This window comes from Amblyomma maculatum, chromosome 6 (genome assembly GCF_055883805.1).
Source record: "Amblyomma maculatum isolate TAMU_Amacu chromosome 6, ASM5588380v1, whole genome shotgun sequence".
Classification (NCBI taxonomy): domain Eukaryota; kingdom Metazoa; phylum Arthropoda; class Arachnida; order Ixodida; family Ixodidae; genus Amblyomma; species Amblyomma maculatum.
The window spans coordinates 135,063,512-135,082,110 of NC_139349.1; the positions used below are offsets into that span (position 1 = coordinate 135,063,512).

The 18,599-nt window shown below is 46.8% G+C and overlaps 1 protein-coding gene across 3 annotated transcripts in view; it reads left to right on the forward strand.

Annotated features, from left to right (window-relative positions):
- Window positions 1-18,599, forward strand: part of LOC146186813 (V-type proton ATPase 116 kDa subunit a 1-like) — a 63,537-nt gene that overhangs the window by 32,361 nt on the left and 12,577 nt on the right. For all 3 annotated transcript variants that reach the window (XM_084607442.1, XM_084607444.1, XM_084607443.1), the window contains exons 9-17: window positions 2,180-2,392; window positions 6,200-6,350; window positions 7,374-7,513; window positions 7,813-7,949; window positions 12,839-12,917; window positions 12,992-13,110; window positions 14,601-14,823; window positions 16,914-17,048; window positions 17,469-17,730. In XM_084607442.1, the coding sequence (XP_084463568.1) occupies window positions 2,180-2,392; window positions 6,200-6,350; window positions 7,374-7,513; window positions 7,813-7,949; window positions 12,839-12,917; window positions 12,992-13,110; window positions 14,601-14,823; window positions 16,914-17,048; window positions 17,469-17,730 (1,459 nt within the window). The remainder of the gene's footprint in view (window positions 1-2,179; window positions 2,393-6,199; window positions 6,351-7,373; window positions 7,514-7,812; window positions 7,950-12,838; window positions 12,918-12,991; window positions 13,111-14,600; window positions 14,824-16,913; window positions 17,049-17,468; window positions 17,731-18,599) is intronic.

Sequence of the window (18,599 nt, forward strand, 5' to 3'; positions counted from 1 at the left end):
GCCGAGCGGCGGTTCGGGCCGGTTTCCCGAAGGCCGTTTTCGGGTCGCTGATTGGCTCGCACGCGGCGCGCGAAGCGCGCGCGCCGTTCTGCGCCTCCCATTGGCTGGTGTGACCGTCTACGTCATTTTTTTTTCTTTCTCTTGCGTTCGCCGCTGTGGCTGTCGCTTCGTGCGCGTCTGTTTTTGCGCTCGTGTTTCTCTACACGCCGTGTTTCCGCCTTGTGCCGGGAGTTTCTCTTTGCTATCGAGATGCCGGGAGACAGTCGATTGAAACCGAGCACGCAACGAGCTTTTGGAAGCCGGAAGAAACGTCCGTGGAACAAAAAACAGCAGGCAGCGGCCACCAGTGCGTCGCCGGGGCCTGCAGTGCCGGACTCGTTGGATCCGCCGGGTACATCAAGCACGCTGCCCGATGACGACACCGCGGGACCAAGTTGCAGCACGAATCGTATCTCGGATCATGGTACACTTCGTGTTGATGCTGTGTACTATTCGTCGACCGAGCAGGCGCAGCGTGTTGAGCGATCGGCGCAAGCAAAGTCCGTTCTGTCGGAAAAGTCAGCAACCCAGCGCAAGTTTGACCTTCTTGGCGTCAGTGCGGATTACCAGACAGCTGATGCCGGTACCCAGTTCGTGATTGTGGACTTGAAGGTTTTGAACAATTTTTTCGCGCAAGCGAAGTGCGGAACCTGCGGCGCAGGAAGTCTGCGTTTGAGCAAGGCAACAGATAAGAAGTACGGCCTTGCTGTAAAGCTTCTGCTTGTCTGCGAAAACTGCGATTTCGAACAGAAGCAGTTCTCTTCCCCAAGAATAAGCGAAGCAGTTCTCTTCCCCAACTGTTTGCCCGGTGGAGCTCTCGTCTCCTTGGCTCCGGTCCTCACTTTCACCTCAAAAAAAAACAAAACAAAACAAAAAAAAAAGTCAACCCCTAACTTCTCGAAAGTAACCTCTATAATTTCATCACACTTACACATTCGACATTTTTTTTTTTAAATGTTTCCTTGGATGGAATAAGACACTTTTTGTTTTGTTTTGTAGGGAAACTGATAGGGAACATCTGAGTAACATCCGTTGTCGAAGATTCTTCCCAATATTTTCTGCACTCAGTGTCAAAACTTCAAACGAGTTTTTCTCAGCTTCATGTTTTTTGGTGACATGACTAGCCTTACGGAACTTTTCATTGGGTTTTTGTGGTGCAATTTTGATAAATCTTATACCGTTGAATTCAGAAAGGTTTGAACTGTGGAGCTATGCTATTTTTATATTGCTAAGTTGAACATATCAAATTTATTGAACAATAATGTCAGCTAATTATATTTTCGAATTGTGGGGCATCTACATAATTGAATATTTTTATACTGTGATGTACATCAATGATAATATAAATAGCATAGCTCCACATGGCAGGTCTTTGGCTACAACTACATTTTAATCGGAACGAAAAAATATTGAGGGAAACTGTCCTAACGACCCGTAAGAAATTACCAAATTAGGCTTTGGTTATTTCCCAATAACATTAGAACTAATTGAGATAGAGTAAAACTAATTACATTTTTGAAAACAGGAGGAAGAAATACATATACACACCCAATTTCGTTATTATATCTCTAAAAATAAAAATTTTCATTTTAAGACCAGTGTCTCCCCTTAAAGTGGCTGTCAAAATGCCTCTGGATTGAAATACTGTGTCGCTACGCTGCACACGTCCTTCTGGGTAGTTTCCGAAGCCACAGAATGCGGTTCCAGGCACCTGAATGGTGCGAATCGGGTTAGGCACACATTTGCCATAAACCTGGCAGCGCATCCTTATCGGAACTGCATCGCAATGTCGTGGCTAGTTGATGGATTGATGGAAAAGCATTGTTGGCTTCGTGTACTGAAAGCAGCACATCGTTTGTGTCTGTTGGGTGATTTGTTTTTCATTTTATGCTGGCCTCCTGCTTGATACAGGCTGTGCATGCGTTACTAAAGTTCTTGCTTTTAGGGCACCCAGTCCCATGCACTATGAGGATTCTGTGTGATTTTTGGGTTGATATGACATCTATATGCATGCATGAACACTTGAGTTCTTGTTTGATGGAGCTTTCTGCATTGTCTGTGGCTTGTTCCTTCCCATAAGAAGGTGCTACTGAGCAGGATATGCAGAAAATGAACTGCTTCACTTTCTCTACGCTTCTAGGTGTTGGGCCAGACACAGGACCACCGGCACCGGGTGCTGGTTGCCGCCGCCAAGAACATCAAGAACTGGTTCGTGAAGGTGCGCAAGATCAAAGCCATTTACCACGCCCTGAACCTGTTCAACCTGGACGTGACTCAGAAGTGCCTCATTGCCGAGTGCTGGTGTGCTGTCTCCGACCTCGAGAAGATCCAGATGGCACTGCACCGAGGCACGGTCAGTCTGGATTGTGCCACTGGAAGCCTGTGCATGGCTGTACAGGCTCACTTTTCTGTTACCGTGGGGGCGTGATTAGTCCAGATGTTGTGATGTTGGGCTCATTGCATCCCTTCGTGCCGCAACATAAGGGTTGCATATGGATGATTTATTTCTAAAGATTTGACGTCATGAAGCGACTCAGGCTGAAGCACACTATAGTGGACTCAAGACGTTTCAGCTATCAGGGATTATTTAACAATTTAATATGCACCGACATCGCATAGTACACGGGGGCCTTGCTCTTTCTCCTGCATCGAAACGTGGCAGCAACAGTTGGTATTGAACCCACTTCTCTGGGTCACCACTTTAGCATCCTAACCACTGAGCCACTGCAGTGAGCATTTGTTGAACACGCCTGTTAACAACTTGTTCTGCCAATATCTGAGTGGGTTGCATATTAGCTGCTTCATGAAATCGTGTCTTGGGCTTGAAAGAGCGTTGGCAGGTAGCATTCTTTTTGACGCCACAAAGTTGCTTTCTTATGCAGGATTGCCTCAGGGCAATGACATCAGTGTAAAGCTTAAGGGGGGACGCGACCTTTGAAAACCGAAAAATCGCGAAAAAGTCGATTTTTTGAAGATTATATATTCCGGTAGTATGTCTTATAAACTACCCTTTCTGTAATTATCAATGCCCAACTCGCCGTAGAAATACTCGAAATTAATTATTTAACAAGCGGCGGCAGCCGCGGAGCAGCGAGCAAGCGCCGAAAATTCCCAAACTTCGCGCGCGCACCATTCCTCCCCCGCCGAACTGAGCGCCACCATCTTGGTCTTGTTTTGTTCGTGAATTCTTGCGCTTTCTTCTGCCACCCTCGGCGGCGGCGACGGCGGCGCGGTCGAGGCGTGGCTTGCTACCGATTGAGAGCCTCGTGGCGGCTTTCAAGTTTCCCGCGCTCGAATTCAAGGCTGCGATTGGGCAAAGCGCGCGCTCCGCGAGAACGCGGGGGATCGGGCGACTACTATTGGCTGCTGCGGCCGCTGATGCGTCGGTCTCCGCCTCCCCGCGTCGTCTGCTACGGCTCTTTGCTGTCGTTGGCTGCCTCGAGGTGCGACACGCATTCAGTGCAGACTTGGCTAGCTTTTATTATTATTTTTTTTTTTTTTCGTTTCGGCGCTTATGCCGCGGAAGATAACCCGAGAAGTCGCTTGTCGCGTTTGGGCCGCTCCTTGTTCCTCCGGCGAGATGCCGCGATAGATAAACCGGGAAACCGCTTTCTGCATCTGCGCCGCCTAATATGCTAGGGCGAAATGCCGCGGGGGAATCGGGAATGCCGATTGTCGCGGCTTGCAGAGCTCAGGATCGACGGATCTCAGCATGTGGAAAGTGGTCCGCGGCACCAAGGCGTTCGCTGTAGCTGATCGGCTAGTCGCACAGATGTTCGCTGTAGCCGAGATCGACGGAGCGCCATAGCCCTAATGTATATTTTGACGGCCGCACCGGACTTGTTCGTGATAATTGCGAGTGTTCGTCTTAAGTGGGGCCGTTATAAGTGGGCTCGACTGTACCTGAATAAATTTTTGAGGGCAAGGCAAGCCCATGTATTCAAAATATTATGTCTGGAATTTGTCATAATTAATTTGGTTAATCAACATAGGTCTAATTGATAACAAAAAATCCAATTCTATGCTATTTTTCAGCAAGAAAATTTTGAAAAAGGGCTTTGTCTTGCCCTGAGGAACCTATCTAGGAATCAGCATGACAAATTGCACAATGCCAGTGCCTTTCACAATTTCTCCAGGCTTGGTATAAAGGACCTATTCGAACCAGTTTGATATGCTTCTGTAACTTGAGAATTAGCGTGCACAATTCTATGAAACTTGGTGGTTTTTCATTTGTTAATGTCATGAGCCTGTCTTGAAAATTTCATCATGATAACTTGAGAAACAAAAAAGTTATTGTTCTCTCAACCTTTGAGAGCCGTTTTCTCAGAATCAATTTTTTGCACGGTGTGGCTGCTAGGGAAAGTCATAGCTCAAGAACCGCTTATTGGATTTTCATGAGGTTTTTTTTGTTATATACCTAAGTAAAATTCTGAGGGCAAGACAATTCGTTTTTTTCAAAATATTTCATGTGTAATTAGGGGCAGTCAATTAAAATATCGTTAAGTCAGGTATAAATTTGAACACTAACTTTGGGGCTGTACTAAAATTTTTCAGAGAGGAAATTTGGAAAAAGGGAATTGTCTTGCCCTGGGGAAACTATCCAGGAATGACCATAACAAATTTCACACTGCTAGCACATTTTGCAAATTCTCCAGGCCCGCCCCTAGGGACCTATGTAAACTATCTTGATATACTCCTCTAACTTGAGAACCGATGAGCCCAGCTCCATGAAACTTGGTAGTTCTTCAAATGTGTGTATTATGAGCATACCCTGAAAATTTCATTCAAATACCTCAAGAAATAAAAAAGTTGGTGTTCAAGGGTAGCCTCCCCCCTTAATGCTGCATATTCACCTAGCTTTGCCGTGGCCGAACTTTGCCGTGGCCGAAGTTTGTCGTAATCGGGGTGAATCCTACTCGGATGCATCGTACATCAGGTGTACGCAGGGTGCATCGTACATTGGGTGTGTCGTAAGCGGGGTGTATTTTATGTAGTGTGTGTCTTAAGCAAGACATATCCTATGTGAGGTGCATCGTAAATCGGGTGTGTCCTAAGCGGGATGTATCCTACGCAGGGTGAGTCGTAAATCGGGTGTGTCATAAACAGTGCTGGTAAACTTGGGCACAACTATATTTTAATTCAGTATGCATGTGTTATGTCAGAAGTTACAGTAAAAGCTTGGTGATACGAATCCAGTTGATACGAATTTTGAGACGATACGAATTCGCGAAATTCCCCTGCCAGAGTGCATTGTGTACAATGTGTAAATTTTCGGATGGTCCGAACACTCTCCCGTGCCACAGCGGATGATTCGAACTGCGGCCGCAACCTTGAGCACTACGCACCGCCCGTACATCGCTGACTCCGCAATTGCCAGCCGCGCTGCATGTAAGCACTGGAGATGGCGACATGCGGGCCGCACGGCGCCGCAAAGGCGCATGGCCGACAAACCGCAGACATAGCAACCGCTGTAGCTGGCGGCGGCAGGTGCTCACGGATCGTACTTCGCTGGCTCCGCAATTGCGATCAGTGAGCAGTTCGCGGCGCCGTGCAGCCCGCATGTCGCCATCTCCAGTGACGCTGTACGCGCCGCGAGAAGTACGCGGAGGCGGGCGGATCAGACATCGTCGGCATCGCGATCATTTTCCACGCCGCGAAAGGTTTGCAGCGGCGCACGGTTCTAAGTAGTAGTCGGCAGCGCACGCGGCGGCAGGCGCGCACGGGCCGCACATGATAGGCTTCACGACTGCTAGTTGCTCTGTAAGCATCGCGAGCAGTCTGCGGCGCCGCGCGGCTGGCACGTCGCCATCTCTTGTCGTGCTCTATGCGCCGCGAGAAATCCTCGGAAGTACGAGTCTCTGACGTCGCAATCGCCTGTCGCACTGTATTCACCGCGAGTGGAGAGCTGTGACCGCGCGACCGTAATGAACCTTCGCGGATGTAAACAGACCGACGCGACTGCCTCTCCCATGCTTCTGCATACTTATTTTTGTTCGTTTTTATGATACAAATTTTCGTATGATACAAATTTTTCCGCGACCTCGTGAGATTCGTATCACTGAGGCCTCTTGTTATTGTTGTGGCAAGTGCTTGGATCTGTTCTGTGCATAGCACAACCATACTTATAGATCGCGCAGTGACATTTTGTTCTCCCCTCTAGGATCGTGGTGGCAACACTGTCCCATCTATCCTGAACCGCATGGAGACCAAGGAGACTCCACCAACCTACAACCGCACCAACCGGTTCACGGTGGGGTTCCAGAACATTGTGGACGCATATGCGGTGCCAAGCTACCGAGAAGTTAATCCGGGTGAGATGCTCACGCATTGCTTGGCTGCCTGTGGCCAGGCTTCAGTACGGCACTGTTATAAGGTGGCTTGGCATATGAAATGTGCAGTGCAGTTATAACCAAAATTCAGTAGAATCTGTTTCATATGTTGGTTAAAAGAGTATGGGGCGAGAAATATACACGAAATGTTGCCGATATGATCCCACCTAATAAGTTTTTGTGGCAAAGCTGCATTTTTCGTTCTCTGCAACGCATTATTGGAGTTATACATTTTCTTCTGGCTTTTACGGTCATATATTCACATGGGTTTAAATTGCGAGATTGCAAAAATGTATGGAAAACTTGTATGGTTTTGAATTTCATTTAAAAGAGGCAGCCAAAAAGTCCTAGCGCAAAGCGATAGTCGCTGCTGTAATGGTAACTCTTCTGGCATCCTCCATAGATATCTTATTTGTTTCGCAACATACCCACTCATAGTGTTCCCACCCCCTCGCTTGTGTCTTTAAGGATTTACTTTTGTTTTGTTGCACATCCCAGTCTATTTTGTGCCATTGTTGTCGCATTTCACAGCACCGACTTTTAAAGCAGGACAAGATGCTGACGCCAATCTCCTGCAGGCGTGACGCTATTCGCTATATAAGCAGCCCTTGCTGTCTTTTATCGTTGCTGTCACAGAGTGCTGGCATGCTGTGTAGAGGAGTGCTCTAGTTCGGACCCCAGGATTATCAGCAGAAATAAGGAAACAATTAAAATGTGCTGCAAATGCATGCTGTGTTTTTGACATAATGTGTTACAAATTTCAGCTGTATCGAACCAGTTTAGATTGTTTTACCTGTTCTGATATGAAAGGTTGATTGTGTTTGCGCAGGCTACTTCTCATAATGATTGTGGCAAAACTTCGAAGTTCTTAAATGATATGAATAACAAAGTTCTCGTACTGAGGAGTAGTAACGGTTTTATTGGCCTCGAAGGTACAACACTGCTTCCAATGCACTGTAAGCGGACATATGACTCTCTGCCTCTCTTCATGTGTGTTTGGTGCAGCTCCGTTCACCATCATCACCTTTCCGTTCCTGTTTGCGGTGATGTTTGGGGATGCTGGCCATGGCACTCTCATGTTCCTCTTTGCCTTGTGGATGGTGCTCAAGGAGAAGGCTCTGCTGGCTGAGAAGTCTGACAATGAGGTGGGCATGCAGGGTTTTGCTCTTGGAGTACAGAGCTGAGAGTAACCTGCATGGGCTGGGAAGACATCTATTACGTCCAGTGATGCAGTTCTGTACTTTAATGGTTCATGTGGATTTGGTGCAATTAAATGTGCTTTTATCCGGCAAAAGTGTCACATAACTTATCGGCAGATTTGATTGAGACACCAGTACCAAATTTTGCCAGTGAAATTTTATTTGCTGTGCGAGACTCTCGAATTGTTTGACTGAACAGGATGGTTTGGTTTCCTTCACAATGCATTCCAATGCTCTTTGGACAGATATGGAACACTTTCTTTGGTGGCCGCTACATCATCCTTCTCATGGGAATCTTCAGCATGTACACGGGCCTCATTTACAACGACACCTTCTCGAAGTCCTTCAACATCTTTGGCTCGTCCTGGTTTGTCATCAAAAAGTAGGTCCCTTTTGTTTTCATTTGTAGTAACTAATGCTTGCATGGTTGCTGGACATGCCTGTATGCAAAGGGCATTGTCTGTACTATTCCTTTGGTGGTGGCGGTTAGAAATTCGCGGCAAGGCATTCTGGCATTTTTGCTCTTTCATTACTTCAAATTTTGTTTCCTTATTTAGGTGATGCCTTTATGTATGATTGGGATGAGAGCACCTCAGCAGCATGACTTTTCTTATGGGAAGTGGTGTTCTGACCCACTTATTTCTCATGTTGGTGTAATGGTTAGAGCTCTTGACAGCTGATATGAGTGACGAGGGTTCTATCCCAGGATGCCTGCATACTATGCCATGTCTGTACAGCTTAAAGGACCTTAAGGCGAGATTTTTCTATGACTTTCAATATTGTGTTCTTTGTAGCCTGCATTACTTTGGGACTTAAATCCTGTAAGGCTAACTAGATGTTTTTGAGGCGAGATTTGGCTTCTTGAATTTTGCTGTTCTTAAATTAGTTGGCACCTTAGATTTTATACTGTCCGATCTTTATTTTAAATTCAGTGAAGTAGATTTGGACGAAACAACAATATATGGTTAATCCTGGGTGTAATGAACCTTCATGTAATGAATTCCTTTGAATTCCTTAGTATTACAAAGTTTAATTCCCCAATACCTTTCCCATTGAAGTAAGTTTGAGAACTCCATGTATGAAGGTGTTTGCAGCGGTTTACTTTAGTATAAAGGACTTGCTTTGCTGGTGATCGGTTTGCTAATGTTGCTAATGTCGAGTTGCTGAAAATTTGGTAGAATCGCACAAAAGTTTCACAAGACATGAACTGGCATGTGAATGTGTACGATTTGACAAGGGACCACCACAGGATAGAAAATACGTTAGTTTCTCTACGAGGGTCTTGTGCTAGTAGCGGAAGAGTTCCATCTTCCGTCTTCTCACAGGGTCGGTGCCCCTATTCCAGGGCTCCGCTGAGCTTCGCTGCTCGCTGGGCGTGCTGGATTAAACCTAGTTGGCAATCCAAATCGCCGCTGGAGAGCCGACTCTCCCACTGTTCCGCACTCGGGTCTTTACGAAAGCTGTCGTTATTTTTACATTGCCACGTGATGTGGTATAGCGAAGGTTTGCTACCACACCATGGGCAGGTGTCTCGATATTGTGACGGGTAAATTTTGCTCAGGGTATGCAGGTTAGGGAATGTTCCTGTCTGCAGTCTTCGCCAGTACACGGCCTCTTGTTGTTTTAGATCCCGATGAGGCGGCGGATAGCGGATCCGTACCCCCTTATAGTAGTTAAGAATGTCGGAGTACGTAGGGCCGACTCGCTCGGGTAGATCGTCCGATTGGGAGGAAGCTCGGCTCGTGTACCCTCGAGCTACCTGATCGGCGCGTTCGTTCCCCGCTATGCCGGTGTGTCCTGGCACCCAGTAGATGTTGTGCTTGACTTTTGATGGGGTCGTGCTATGGAGGAGCCTGAGGGCGGCGCGACCTATGCGGCCGTTCATGTAGTTACGGCACGCTTCTCTAGAATCTGTAAGAATGGTAAGGGACGTGTTGCATCGGTACCCGGCTACCACCGCAAGAGCAACGGCCAGCTCCTCCCCTTCGGTTACCGTGCATTCCCTGACTGAGGCGCTAGATAGTTCCTTTAGGTTGGAATCAATAGCTACCGCCACGGCGCTATTATGTGAGCTTCCTGTATACGAAGCCGCGTCCGTGTATACCGTGGTGGATCTTGTAGCTAAATTTAGTTGTACATACTTCGCCCGGGCTGCTCTACGGGCCAAATGCAAGTTGGGGTCCATGTTCCGGGGAAGGGAGCTAACATTTAGCGTCTGGCGAATTGCGTCCGGTATGCTCGCAGTATGGTTCTCGATTTCCGCAGTTGCACCTAGCCCCAGTCGCCTAAGAAGCGAGCGCCCCGTAGGAGTCTGCTGGAGCCTGGCTATCTGCGTGACCAGTTGGGCTTCTTTGATCTCTTCGAAGGTGTTGTGAACGCCAAGAGCTAGCAGTTTTGCGTTAGAGGTGTTCATTGGTAGGTGCAGGGCTGTCTTGTAAGCTTTGCGGATGATGATATCTGCACTTTCCACTTCTCCTTTGTTGAGGTTGAAATACGGGAGGGCGTAGCCTACGCGACTGAGTACCAGGCTCTGAACCAGGCGCAGGGTATCCCCCTCTCGCATACCGCTCCGCTTCTGCGACACACGCGTGATCATCCTGGCGACCTGAGTGGTCGATTGCTTGAGAAGGCCGAGCGTATGGCTGCATCGCTGATTGTTCTGAAGCCACATTCCTAAGACTCGTATCTTGTCTCGTTCGGGAAGTAGCTTTCCTTCGAGGGAGACATTGAGGGTCCCTTCTTTGTGTTTCCCTTTGTGAACTCGCAAGAGTTCGGATTTTTCTGTGGAGCAGGCGAGACCTCGTGCATGGACATATTCTTCTACGCAGGTAGCCGCTGCTTGCAGCCGTTCTTCTTTCTGGCCGAGCGATCCGGAGGTAACCCAAACCGTGAAGTCGTCAGCGTACATGGCGTGCTGTATGCCTTCGATCTTCTTAAGTTGTCTAGCGAGTCCGATCATAGCCACATTAAAAAGTAGTGGCGAGATGACGGACCCTTAAGGTGTGCCTTTGTTGGGGGTCGAGAATTTATCGCTGCGAAGGTCTCCGAGCCCAACCGTTGCAGTTCGGTTGGAAAGAAAGGCCTTCACGTAGCTGTGAATCTTCTCGCCACAGTGGAGGTTGTCGAGTCCTTCCATTACAGCCGCATGGCTAACGTTGTCAAAGGCCCCTTTAATATCAAGGGCCATGACCGCGTTCTCGCCAGCGCTGGGGACATTGGTGAGGACTTCCTCTTTGAGTTGTATGAGGACGTCCTGCGTGGAGAGGTGAGCTCGGAAGCCGAACATGCTGTGGGGGTACAGGTCTTCATCCTCCATGTAATTTTGGAGCCTCCGAGTAACGACACGCTCGTAGAGCTTGCCTAGGCAGGAGGTGAGTGAGATAGGTCGGAGGTTTTCGATCTGGAGTTTCTTACCCGGTTTTGGGATCATTACGACCTCTGCATGCTTCCACTCTTCAGGAACCGTTCCTGCGGCCCAGTGCCCGTTGAGGAAGGTTGTCAATTGGTCGACTGCCCCGTCGCTGAGGTTGCGTATGAGTGCATTATGGATCTTGTCTGCACCCGCCACCGTGTTGCGCGTGCATACCTTTATGGCAGCGAACACTTCTTCCCTGGTGATCGGTCTGTCCAGGTGGGTGTTCGGTCTTCCCAAGTATGGTTTCGGGTATGCTGCAGGCAAGGTCGTGCCGTAGCATTTCTCTTTTACTTTATCTAACAGTTCCTTCTCCGTACCCTCGAAGGTGTGGATGAGTCTGCGGATAGCTTTCCCGCTTTCGGCCCTGGTTTGGATAGGGTCGAGAAGGGTCTTGAGTATACGCCACGTTTTGGCCGTGCTGAGGGTGCCGTCCAGCGAGCTACTGAACTGCTGCCAGCTCTGCCTGGCCAGTTGAGCTGCGTACTCCTCCGCTATCTTGGTGACTTCTGCAATCTTCAGCTTGAGTTTCCTGTTAAAGCGCTGCTTCTTCCAGCGCTTGGTGAGCCCTCGGCGTGCCTCCCATAGCCTGAGGAGCCGAGGGTCCACCTCTGGTGTTTGCTCGGTGCGATCCACTTCTTGAGTGTACTGCTTCTGGATGTTTTTGAGTTGTTGACACCAATCATCTATGGAAGTAATCCTCCCTTCCAGGTCCGCGCATGTCTTGCGGAAGGCCGGCCAGTTGGTGATCTTGGCCGTGCCGAGCTTGCGCTTGATGTTGGTGGCTGTTATTGTGATCTTCAAGATATGATGGTCACTGCCTAGATTCTCCAGCAGATTCTCCCACGTTGCATGTTTCGCCCCCCTGGCAAAAGTTAAGTCCGGACACGTATCCTGGCAGACAGAATTGCCAAGGCGCGTGGGTTGAGTTTCGTCCGTTAAGAGGGTACATTGGATCGCTTCCGCCGCATCCTCGACCTCTATACCTTTCTGATTATTTGTGGGGTATCCCCACTGCTGTCCGCGAGCGTTAAAGTCACCTACAATTAGCAGCGTGTTGCTTTTAGCAAGTTTGCTGGCCCCTAGAAAGAGTTTATGAAAATTCGCGTCCCGCTGGCGAGGCGGGCTATAGAGGTTTACGAGAAAGACACTCTTTTCCTTGTGCTTCTTTTTGGGAATAATTTCCGTCACTAAGTGATACAACACACGGTGCTCCAGTGCCATCAGCACATCTGCATGGAAAATGAGGCAGTCTCTGCTGCTTTTACCTTTTGAAAATTGCACCATGTGGTAGTTCATGCTCAAAAGTAGCAAGAAATAATGACATAGAAAAAAAATACACTGGGCAAACTGTGCATGCCCATCGCCACTCTGCGTTGACTCACAAGATTTCGCTGTAGATAGCGTTTGAACATACTGAGTGGGGATGACTAAGAGCACTGCCGACGCAAGGCAAAGAGTTTATTTCCTGGAGCAGTGGTAGCGAGCACACCGAGAGAACTTTATTTTATGGTCAACGCATTCCACTTCATCCTGCACTGCTTTTAGAAGAGCATGCACTCGTGCATTCTTCGCATGTTGTAAAATTTCTCAAAAAAGCTAATTTTTATGTCAACTATACATGTATGGACATCTAACTCTGTTTCATGCATGATAGCCATAGGGGCTTAGGCACCATAAAACCTCATATAACTAACATATTGCACAGCTTCTCGGCTTTATGAACTTTATTAGAAATGAATATGCTTTTCTATTGGAGCTCTAACAAATTTGAGCTTTTGACAATATGAACATTACCATGACTGGTGACAGGTCTTTTGAAGGCTGGCGTTATTGTTGGTTGCATGCAATCTTTTTAGGGCAACCTACCAAGAGCACGAACAGCTGGATCCGGTGGACAACTACATGGGAACGCCGTATCCATTTGGTGTGGATCCGGTAAGTTTTGTTACATTTTGCTTGCATTGCTCTTTGATTCATGCATTTTTAAAATGTGGGGCATCTTGCTGCAGGTGTGGCAGCTGGCTACCAACAAGATTCCCTTCACGAATTCTTACAAGATGAAAACTTCGGTTGTACTGGGCGTCTCTCAGATGCTGTTTGGAGTTTTTCTCAGCCTCTGGAACCACAGGCAAGTGACACAACTTCTTATTTACACAAGATGTTCTTTAGGCCTCATCCCATCACTTTATCAGTGAAGAGTGGTGGGCTTCTTAGTCTGGCGTCACTACAAAGAACAGTACAAAAAAGCAGACATAGAAGGAAAAGCTAGTACATGCTCTTCTGCATGGGAATCTGTTGCAAAGATTGTGGGGTACTGGTCTCATTTTGACCACTGCAAAGTGACAGTCAAGGCTACGAGCAAGCTAACGCAGAAAATCTTCATTGTGCCAAAAAGAGCAGTATGTTAGTATGCCATTCATTGTCATCATGAAATGAACTTTTGTTTGTGGCCCCCTGTTGCCAGATAATGGAGGGCTCATTTTGGTTCCCCATATGATACAGTGGTATTTTTTTAGTGTGCATTTGCTGTTTGTTCACAGTAAAACCTCATCTACACTATCTTTTTTTAATACGGGGAAGAAATGTAATATCCGGGAAAACTTGTGACCAGAACTGCCTGATTTTTAAAAATTTAACCGTAGAATGAGTACAAAGTCATTTAGAAGTGACATTTTCTCTGCGTAAAAGTGCCGATTAGCATTTCTTGGCATCAAGTATGAACAGCTCCTACTTTAGTTCTCGCTTGCAGAATTCAGTCCGTATTTGCGTAATCCTAAACTCAGAGCAGATTTAATAACAAGTCCGATTCGTAGACGGCAGCAACGGCTGGTATTGTTTCCTTGGGTGCTTCTTGATGCTTTGCCCCCTTACACTAGTGACGTGGAGAAGCCATCTGATAGCTTAGTCTCCGCGTTCTTGCTTACGCTGCGTTCCCGAGGCTCAGTCCGCTCGTATGTAAGTGTGCAATTTTAGTTATCAAATGGTTCACCCCTATGCCCATAAAACTAAGCAAAGAATTCACCGTATTTCTCCTCATGAAGTTGTTTCCGCGGGGAATGGATGCCTCGTATACTGCCTTGTTGGTGTTCTTTGATGATTCACCCTTTTGCAACGAAGTACACCAGAAAAGCAACCATAGTGGGTGTTCACTTTTTCGAGAGTCCGCATGTTCAGCCCCTTCGCATGTTAATGTTAGCACATGTCCAAACGTATTATACAACGACAGTTTGTCAAAAGTTTGAGCGTAGTAAACAGGGAATCGTGTTATCAGAGATCGTTAACAGAGAAAAATAGTGGAACTCTATGGGAAATTTTTACCACAATTTTGAGCATATGAAATGGGAAATCATACGAGTCAGAAACATATCAAGGTTCTACAGTATTTGTGCCGCATATTTTCAAGCAATAAACTGAGTTGGTAGTCAGTTTGTGGTGTCTGCTTGTCTCTGTCCTTGTGCTGTCCTTTGTAGTTCTGCTAGTCTTCAAAACTATTATGTAATGTGTCTTGAGATGTAGATTCATTTATTTTGTCCTGCTCTGTTAATTAGCAAGCATTCTCGTTAATGCTTCTTCAGTTGCAAGAACAGATGCCAGTGGGGCTCTTCTCCTCTTGACCAGGTTCTTCAACAACATGGCCAGCGTGTGGTGTGAATTCGTGCCCCAACTGCTGTTCCTGTGTTCCATCTTTGGCTACCTGGTGATCATCATTTTTGCCAAGTGGACCATCAACTTTGGCAAGGACACCTACTGCGCCCCCAGTCTGCTCATCACACTTATCAACATGTTCCTCTTCTCCTATCCATCTGAGCCCTGCTACCAAGCAGAGTTCTACAGTGGGCAGGTAGGGAAAAATTAAGCATGGCTTGAACCTAGTGATAGAGCAAAATCTGACTGTTGCAATGATAACCTCAGTAACACCTTTTCAATCCATGTTTTCTTTTTCATAATTTTTCTTTAAGTTAGCATTTGGGGAAAGAAAGGCGCCTTATACTTTTTGGTAGGCAACACGTAATGGTAGACAAATACACCTAATCAGGTCAAGGTCACGTTTTCATATTTTTTTGTTATACAGTGGAACCTCGATTATACATTCCCCGGTCATGCGACGACCCGCATTTTACGACGAATTTGCGCAGCCCCAGCAAAATCACCATAGAGATAATATATCAAAAACCTCGATTATATGACGTAAATTTAGACTGACCCTGCTTTGTACAACAGCTGGCTGGTACTATCAGTCAAAAAAAAAAAAATCTTCCACAAATGCAGGCTGGCATTCTGGTGCACTGCAGCCAGTTCATAACACGGCACGTTATCACTCCACCTATCAAAATACACGCCTGAACTGCTTTGAACGGCAACCGCAGCCTCAGTGGCCATGTTATTTTGTTTGTTTGTTGTTGGAAATCAGCAATCAGCCCTCTAGCGGCGAAAATGTGCTGCGTTCATGTTAGTACAAAAAAAAATCAAGTTCGGACGTTGAAAATAAAGGACACTTCGAGAGACCTTATAATTAGCATAATGCAACATTTATTAAGAGGCAAGTGGGAAGTAAATTTAGGCCGGCCTAAAGTTTATTTTTGAGATACGAAACTGTCACCGCTCAATCATCCTGGATCATTCTGCTTAGCGCTGCTGATAATCCACACGTGCCGATAACATAATCTGAGTCATCCGAAGCAAAATAGTTAGGAAATTTTTTGCTGAGATAGACCGGCGCAGTTCACCATATTGCAAAGTCGAAAACAGCTAACCCCCCTCAGAGATAAGCTCCGAATTGTCGAAGAAGCCGAAAAGAGAACGGTGCGACAAAGGCCAGCATTGTTCACCCCCTCAACATTCCAGAGTCGCTGCTGAAAACTATCCTGGCCCAAAAGGAAAACAATTACTAAATACAAGTAAATTTGGCATCAAAAGGAAAGCCGCGAAGGTGGGAAAGTTTGCAGTCATGTAGGCGACTCCGTGGAATGGCTGCGACAGGTGCGCAGCTTGGGGATTCCTGTTGACGGCACTTTGCTTGCGGGCGTGACAATGTCGACAATGGCGATCTGCTGGTGTACGTCGCAGCGCTTGAAAGAAAACTAATGCGTCTGAGCTGGACAACGGCGCAGAAGAAAATTACCAATATTTTTAGACGGTAAGTTTTTTTTTTTTTTTTTTTTTTCAGACCAGTTCAAAACAAATGCCTGGTGTTTTCTTTAATTTTATTAGTGTTGGCAGGCTTTCAAGATGCTCATTAGGCGCAAGGTCGCCTGCCACTGCCGACGTTCTCTGATTTTCGATTATACTACACCCAGGTTATACGACGATATCGCATGGTCCCCTGAAAGTCGTATAATTGAGGTTTCACTGTAATTGTATACTGCGTTATGAAAAAAATTTTTGGCTGCGGGCGACTGAACGTTGCATCGAACACAACCATTCAATCCGGTGAACACGTCAAAGTTTACCGGCATTCTAGGCAAAATCCACTTTCATGCCTAATGTGGAAATTACCCTTCTCCTCTCTGCACCAGCGTGCACATCTGCTGGAATGCCGCTACCATCCTCTTCCTCTCTGTAGCGAGCGTAGCGGCTGAACACTGCATCGTGGTTTTCACAGGCCCAAACTAGCTATGGTATTTAGCATTCCAGAGAAATGATTGGTGACATATTGTATCGATGTGCTCTTTTGTAAGAGCTACACCTGGTGTTTAATCTTTTTGTTCTCTGTTAAGACCTGTTAGCTTTTTTTGTGTTAGAACTAAGAGAACTGTAATGTGGTGGAGCTCGGGAGAGATGTTTACTGACAGAACTGAGTGTGATGTTCATGTGTCACTGAGGTGTTCCTTTTTTACCACTTTTGATGCACTATGGGGACTGAGCTTTCACTGGGAGTGCTTCTAACAATGCACTGCAAAGCTCACACTGTGCCTGCTCTTTTCTGTGCAGAGGGGGCTGCAGAGCTTCCTTGTCATCTTGGCCGTGATCTGCATTCCGTGGATCCTGCTTGCCAAGCCCTTGTATCTGCGCCGCAAACACCAGCTAGCATCCAGGATTGCAGCAATTGGCCACTCTAATGCGCAGGTACGCCGGCCATGCTTAAAACAGTGCAAACTTCAAGGTGGATAGAACTGACCTGGATTGGGTGCGGCGCCAAATGTTTGTATAATTCCTCTTCTCAGTGTTGCTTATTCTGCTGATTTGGAAATGCTTGGATTGTCCTTTCTTTCCTCTGTGATCCACTGCTGCATTGTTATGTCTGTGGACATTGTTCAGCGAAGACCAGTTCTTTCGTTCGATTTGGTTTTGTAGGGTTTAGCATCCCAACTGAGGCTGTGGGGGATGTTGTAGTAGAGGGCTCTAAAAATTTCGACCATCCATGGTTTTTTTACTTGTACTTAAATTGCACAGGGTATGAGTGCCTTGCTTTTAGTCTCCTTCGAAAAGTAAACACCAAAGCCAGGATCAAGCCAGTTCATAGAGCCTCCATCAATCTGCGTGCAGGGCGCTGCCACCGGTACAGGACGGCCTGACCATACTGCTCTGAAGGAAGGTGAAGACGGCACAGCGGCCAATGCAGTTGGAGACGCACCCAGGGCTGCTAGTGTGGGCGGTGGAGGCCATGGTCATGGGGATGATTCTGGCGAGTTCAACTTTGGCGACACCTTCATCAACCAGACCATCCACACCATCGAGTATTGCCTCGGCTCCGTGTCCCACACAGCCTCCTACCTCCGACTCTGGGCGCTCAGCCTGGCACACGCACGTGAGTGTTGCGTGACCTCCTACTTATGCTTCACTGTGCGGGCCCTGTTTGAGTACATAATGGGCATTTGGAACAAACCAAGTCTAGATGCAGACATAATTACTCAATGGAAGAAGCAGACATGAAAAGCAGTACTCAAAATTGGGAGGAGCAGATTTTCTGGTGTATGAGCTCCTTTCTTTTTGTCTTTTTAAACTTAAGGTGTTTTTATTAACTGCTTTATACGTAACTACCTTATGCTGCTCTAAGCTTTCTGAAGGGGCTTTGGAGGCTTCTTTTGGAGACGGACGTAAATTCTCGTGAGATAAAATTTCTCCTTGTCTTCAAATCTGTCACTGCCTGGGAAAATGGACTTGTTTTTTGTTTCTTGCATTATGGATTGGCCAGCAGTGGAAACGCATTGAGGTGTGCTAGTTTGGGATATTGTAGCAGGGTTTGTAGCATGACACATTTTCTTACCAACGATATGAGGTATGTACAAGTGCAGTGCTGTCATGATTTAACTCAAATACAAGCTAATATTAGTGCTTGAAAGCAAAACTCGGGCACTGACAAAATTAGTGATTTTGCAAGATGTTCTTTCTCAGCAAAGAAATTTCTCCTAGAGTGCCTTAGAAGCATTTTGCACACCAAGCGTAGGAAACATAAAACACTCGCAATGAATTGCCCATCATCCTCAAGCATAAACTTTTGAGCTAGCTTATGTGGCACCAGGGATATCAACAGTTATGTGCCCCCTTCCCCTTTCTCTCTCAGTTCAGGTACTAAAGGGAACCACAAAAAAAAAAAAAAAATTATGAGGGATACTAAGCTCTGCCTTTAAGGCTGCCAGCCTACACATAGAGCCTCGCTTTAACCAAGCCGTATGA